The 6542-nt window shown below is 41.5% G+C and overlaps 2 protein-coding genes across 7 annotated transcripts in view; both read right to left on the minus strand.

Moving 5' to 3' along the window:
* The window catches only part of BCL2L15 (BCL2 like 15), a 12165-nt gene extending 7532 nt beyond the window's left edge, over nt 1-4633 (minus strand). The window contains exons 1-5 of one of the 6 annotated variants that reach the window (XM_015595463.2): nt 4500-4633; nt 1910-2004; nt 1536-1666; nt 621-748; nt 161-228 (exon numbers count right to left, since the gene is read on the minus strand). In XM_015595463.2, the coding sequence (XP_015450949.1) occupies nt 161-228; nt 621-748; nt 1536-1639 (300 nt within the window). In that variant the 5' untranslated portion in view covers nt 1640-1666; nt 1910-2004; nt 4500-4633. The other 5 variants (XM_025052211.1, XM_025052213.1, XM_025052214.1 and 2 more) reach the window with 5 other exon arrangements.
* Nucleotides 4358-6542, minus strand: part of AP4B1 (adaptor related protein complex 4 subunit beta 1) — a 9077-nt gene continuing 6892 nt past the window's right edge. The window contains 4 exon segments of the mRNA XM_015595461.2: nt 4358-5104; nt 5363-5394; nt 5396-5636; nt 5925-6132. Coding sequence (XP_015450947.1) covers nt 4677-5104; nt 5363-5394; nt 5396-5636; nt 5925-6132 — 909 coding nt within the window. The 3' untranslated portion in view covers nt 4358-4676.

Consider the following 6542-nt stretch of genomic DNA (forward strand, 5'->3'; position numbering starts at 1 on the left):
AAGTCGGAAAGAAACACTGGTAAATCAGCGGATGTGTCTACTTCTCAAAAAGTTCCCTAATGGGACACATATCAATGAGACAAATGGTCCTAGAGCCTTTCCCACCACCTTTCTTCAAAAACAGCCCCTCAGACAGCTGCGACTTCTCTGAAGAACTTACCACACAGAACTGTGAGGTGTTTTGAAGACTTTCAGTTCCTCGTCTCAGAACCACACCATAGCAAGTATCTAAGATTAATGAACAACTTTTATAGTTAGATTGCCCATATAGAACTGCAATAGAGTTGAGAAAGAGCCTCTTGGGTATTTTTATTAAGAAATAACTTCCTGTTAGGTTTGGGTATGGTGTAACCTAAAGAAAGATCTTGAAGCCATAAGAGACAAGCATTCAACTCCTGATTATGGCATGTATTTACTAGAATCATACATTGGTTATTTACTGAGTATCTATGTGTAAGGAACTATACTTGGCTCTACAAATAACGCAGAACAATGATATAGAGTTCCTGTCCTCATGGAGCTTGCACTTTAGCATGAATAATAGATATTAAAGAACTAATCACATAATTTCTTCTGCTTATTGAGACAGTGTGTGATTAGTGCCTAAGAGGAAAACAAACCTAGGGGGTTAGGAAGGCTTCCCTGAAGTAGTAACAACTGTGATGAGATCTGAAGAACAAGTAGTGGTCCGTTAGGCAAAGAGGAGGAATGAGACCATTCTGGGTGGCAGGAACAGGATATATAAAACCTGAGAAGGTGAAAAACAGCATTGGGTATTGGAGGAAATGTAAATGAAGATAATACAAAGTATTTCACAGGGAAATCATGAGGACAAAGTAAGATAACGTTGTGTGGAGTGACTCAGCAGTGTCTGACGTGCAGTAAATGTTAAACGTCTTCCTTTCAGCCCAAGGCCTAATGACCAGAATGAAAGGGATCTGGAGTTTACTGTCCAGCAGGATTAATGAGGACTTTCCTAAAAGGGTTGGACTCCATCACTGCTTTACAGGATATCACCCATGTGGCTGCCTTCTTATGTAGCTATACCTAGATTTAGAGTTTGGGTCTCAGAAGCATCCCACAAACCCATCAGTCCTTCCAGGGTACTAATGGGAGATTCAAGCATAAACAGTAAGTCAGTTGCTCAGAATGAAATTTCTATCTTGCTTGTTTTCTATTCCATTCTATAAAAACAAATGATCGTAAATTCCTTGGGACTAAGAAAAGGAATTATGTAGCTAAAGGGCCACTTGCATTTGTCATTATCTATCACTAGGGCTGAAATGTTGGTTACTACTAACTAGGCCTCAGACTGCTAAGGTCAGAAGGTCCCTCAGAGATCGTTCTAGGCCAGCCTCCTTTCACACTAGAGCTAGCCATTGACAACTTAAGGATTACAACAAATACATTTATGACGTATTCCCCAAAACAAAAAATGCATTTGAGAGATCATCCCACCGGTATAAAATAGTTTGCCCAAGGTAAGTGGCATCAGTAAGTGATAGAATAGAAATTTAAAACCAAGCCTGTCTTACCTCAAAAACCTTTCCCCACAATAATAAACCACCTTCCTCATTTCACTACTGACATGGTTAGGGGCAAACGCCATCTGTGGAACATAATCTTGACTCCTTTGCATTATCCTATATAATCAATGTTGTTAAGGCTGCAGAAACAGAATATACGCTCTCGTGGGCATGCGGGGTATTTCTCTTTGGTTTTTCAGTGTAGCACCCTCCCAAACCATCCCTTACCCCTCAGCCACATGCCCCTCGCTCTTGCAGTTCTAATCGTACTCCTGATTATTGCTGAAAAATGAAGCCAGAATTTTTTCACTATCACTTGCTTCTTCTGCCGCTCTGGACACAGCAATTTACGCCCCTCTCCCAAAAGCCTCATCTCATTATACCATTGGCTCGAAGTCCAGGGTCTCGTTATCTTCACCAGGTCTACATGTGGATGAGGATCCTCGGGGACAGCTCCTCTCAGTGTGGACACCTATAACTAAGGAAATAAGTTACTCATTTCCCTCCCCAAACACAATATATGAGAAAGAAATAGAAAAAGTGTAGCAGAACTCCCATTCAGAAATGAGGGGGCAGGTACCGTAGATATATAACAATCACTGGCCCATAACATAAAATTATGGTTGGGAACTATGCAAACGATTGCCTCTGCAATGTCCCAAAGCACCAATGTCATTGGTGAGCACTCGCTGCGTGTATTACATTCTATTTACCAACTAAGATAGACATTAGGCCATTTTTCTAAAAGGCACAGAATCAACTACCCTCATGGATTCTAAAGAGAAGCATCTAACATATTACGCCATCAAACCATGTCTGCAGAGGCTAGAGAAAGCGCCTAAGGGGAAGGAATATTACATAGCTTCATGGCATAAACTTTAGTCATTTTGCTTATAAATTAGTAAAACCAGGCTATGGTTAAATCAGTTCTTCACTGTGATCACGTTAAAATTAAACTTTCAAAAGCAACAGTTTCATACTCTGCTCTGCCCCTTACATGACAGAAAAGCAATCAAGTAGAATTTAATCTTCTAAAAGCTCCAACAGCTGGGATTATTTTAGTAATATTTACTCAATTGCTGAGCCATACCTAATTTTCTTTAGGTCAACATTTCAATTAGTCTTTATTTTTTTTAAAAAAAATCAATGAGTTGACTCAATTTCCACCACCTACATCCTGATCCCTTAACACTTTAGATTGGCAGCACCTGACACTTCGATTTCATTTTAGTTAGTACCTCACTAAACATTCATAGTTTAACTGAACAAGTCAAAATATGGAAAAGCAATTCCAAAACTGTTCTGATCCCGCTACCTCCAGTCCCTGGGGATCCATGGTCTAGCTCATGCGTTCTCAACTGGGGGGGATTTTACCCCACAGCGCACCTTTGGCAATGTCTGGAGACATTTTTAGTTGTCACAACTGGGGGGTCTATTGGCATCTAGTGGGTACAGGACACAGATGCTGCCAATAATCACCCTACAATGCACAGGAAACCCCATGACAAAGAATTATTTGTCAATAGTGCCACTTTTGAGAAACCCTAGAGACTTCCATTATTTTCTGGATAGTTGATACGATATAAAACATACTTCAAACACCATTCACAAAATACCATCAGAATCTATTTAGTCATTCGTTCAATAAATATCTATTGAGTAATCACTAAGTGGCAGACATTGTGAAGATAGAAAGAAAGAAAATCACCATCCTTAGAAATCGTCCACTGGGGACAATCAACTTACAAATTCTTAACGAGAGAATTCACTACTGTATGTTAGCTACTTTTATTAAGAGCCTAGTTGTGAGAAGTGATGGGTGAAATTGTGAGAAGTGATGGGTGAAAAGTTACTTGAAGGCTATCCAGTCTATCTACATATCTAGGCAATACATGTCCTTGCATTAAGCTGGATGATATTTGGGTCGTGTTATCTTAAGTCTTTGAAGAAATCCCTTCAATCAGCTCCATGTTAAAGTTATGCTCTGTGTTCATTGAAGAACATCTAAGAAAAGTCATGTGAAATCCATTATGAACTTCTCACAGAAATTGTATATGTATCAAAACTACAAGTAAATTTCTTTTAGAAGTTAGAATTGAAATGTTTCTTCCTCTCTGATGACAACTATATAACTATTTCTCTTCACTCTGACTGCAGATCACTTATGGAGCTAAATCTGAGGCTCGGCTGAAACAATTGTGTAGGCCTTTACAGCCTGAACACTTGTGTTCTTCCCCATTCCTAACCCAGCTGGTCTTAACTGGTATTTTCGTTTTCCCCTTCTGGATTCTCTAGTTATTTATACTTTACCATAATTTTATTAAGTCTGTTCTTCCCATATGTTGTCTCAATTAATGTATAAAATGTGGTCTGGTATGAATAAAATTAAAATGAGGCAGAGTGACAGGAAAACAATTACAACGGTACCGCTAGACATATGTGTGTACTGGCTGCTTTCACAGATTGAAGGAGACCCTTAACGAAGGCAGCGAGGGTCACAGAAACTTCCCGAAAGAGCTCGTGACTAAGTTGAACACTGAAAGATAGACTAGATGTTACTTAAATAAAGCTTCGAGGGTGAGGAAATGTTTTCGGCAAGAAATAAAAGCAGGTGCCAAAAGCACAGAGGTGAGGCAGAATCTGGTGCATTCAGGAAACTGAAAGTGATTTCCTTTCACCAGAAGGGAGGGTGTTTCGGGAAGTGGCGAGACATGACACTGAAGACTTTGAACTCTGGCCTAAGAAGCATAATAAGAAAGGTAAGAGCAGTCAGGAATTAACCGCAATAATCCAGGGAAAAGATGACACCCACAAATGATGACTCCATCAGATCCACACAATTCAGGCATCTTTAATTAGTAAAACACCCTAAAACTGATTAGAGAAGAATCCAAATCCTTCCCTCACCCCCATTCCCAACCCCTCACCAACATTAACTTTTACAACATCTCCTGGAAAAATGGGGTCACTCACCAACAGGCATGAGAGGAATAAGTTAATGGCGTTTAGACAAAAACACGAGAATCCTGATTCCTAGATTTCCCATTCTCCTTTTCATTTGACATTATCTGGACTTACAAGCAGCTCCAATGAGAAAAACTAAAGGACTCTGATAGCTATTCATCTCATTCCGGACAGGCAGCAAGACTCTTACGATTTTATGTCTCCAATTGTACCAATTACAGTTTCTAATACAGAAACAAAACTGTTCAGTGTCTCAGTCCTCGCCTCGCTTTGTTTCACGGAGATCTGCATTTCCAAGTTCCCAGGCTCCAACAGCAGTTCCGTTAGGAACAGACAGCCGGCAGCGTCCTGCGCACTGAGGTAGGCTTTCCATGGCTGAGCCCCAGCCTTGCTCACCGCGATGGTCTGGATGTTCACCACCTGCAGGGCCACCTGGAGGGTGTCAGGATGGACTACTCCCTGCCAAGGGCACACCTGCTGATGAGCGACTTTGAGGCTAAGCCACGTTTTCTCAAAAGACTCAGGAGTCATCTGGTGACTGGGCACTAGCATGAGGGCTCCAGAGTCAGGGAGTGCTTGTACCCTCTCCTTGTTCTCTTCAGGAATCAGGGGTCCTGAAAGAGTCAGAAAGCTTGTGTAAGAGATGTGCTTCACCTATAGGAACCACATGTTTTACCCAGATTTCCCAAAGTACACAATGTAACTTTTCTCTTTGGATAAATGACTTAAATAGCCAGTAAGGAACTTCTTTCTTGCTCATAAAACTTCAAATTCAGGTAATAGTCTGAGATTTAGCTAGGGTACTCTACCACTAGGCATTGCAAAAGATAACAATTTTTCACGACAAGATATAGAGTAAGGACTACTTTGACCTGATGTGGCGAAGGATGCAGTCTTAGGAAAAAAAAACGCTCTGCCCCTGGAGTTTAGAGATGGTTGCCCAGCGGGCTTTGCCATATACTGGCACCAGCGTGTTGAAGTCTGAGGCCCAGCTATTCACAGGTCTTTCTGCCTGATCCTCCAAGAGTCGAAGAGAAGTGTCAGATTTAGGGCTACATAGGATCCGCTTAACCTCATCAACGCCAGCTAGGAGGAGACGATAATAGAAGAGACCTCGGTCCCGTACTGCCATATCCTTTTCTTCCTCTGAGGTAAGACAACAGATGAATTAATTTAAAATGAAAACACTCTCCTCCTACCCCTGTGACAACCAAAATAGGAGAAAAAAATAAAGGAGGCAGGAGGCCCAAGAAAACATCGACATCTTCTTCTTGAGCCCCAGACCCAGAAGAGAAGAAAAGGATGGAGGGAAGAAACCCTACCAAACATTAGCATTTTCTTCTTGGATCTCAGATGGGACTCATCAAACAATGAAAGCTGCGGGAATTTTTACTATTGGTCCTGGCAAGTACTATTTCTTTCTGGAGAACCCACCTATGCAGTAATGTAACAGACGCCCCAGCGTGTCCTGGCACTCGGCAGGTCGTGAGAGGAAAAGGCGCAGCAGGGCAGTGAGCAGCTCCATTTTAACAGCCGGAAATGTCTCTGACTTCACATTCTCTACAAAGTCTTCCAACACATAAGGAGCATTGGGAATTCTTTCCCCATGGACCCCGAGTAGCCAAATAAGTGCCTGCTTCCCCTGGGGAAGGAAGGAATAACAACAGGTGCTCAATATTTGTCTGTCCAAAACAGCAGGCAGTACACAGCTGCAGGTTCTGCTTTTCTCCTCACGTCAGCAGAAAAGGTATAATCTTTTATTTATTTCAACTTGCGCTGTGTCGATCCCACCTACTACATTCTCTACAACTAATAGGAATGAAATTGCACCACACAAGACTCTCGTGGCCTATGCTGATAAAGCAATAGGCTTCCTCAGCTATGGGGTCTCTACCCCAATTTGGGGTTTAATGTTTCCGTGAAAGCTACAGAAAAATTATTCTAAATTACTTCATGAAAGTGGTGATTAACCTACAGTGCACATTTGTGAAGCTTCTTAAAAACACATGTGTCTCGGTCCACCACTCCTGAACATTTAAATCAGTAGATCTA

The sequence above is a fragment of the Pteropus alecto genome, unplaced genomic scaffold, assembly GCF_000325575.1.
Source record: "Pteropus alecto unplaced genomic scaffold, ASM32557v1 scaffold106, whole genome shotgun sequence".
In the NCBI taxonomy this organism is placed as follows: domain Eukaryota; kingdom Metazoa; phylum Chordata; class Mammalia; order Chiroptera; family Pteropodidae; genus Pteropus; species Pteropus alecto.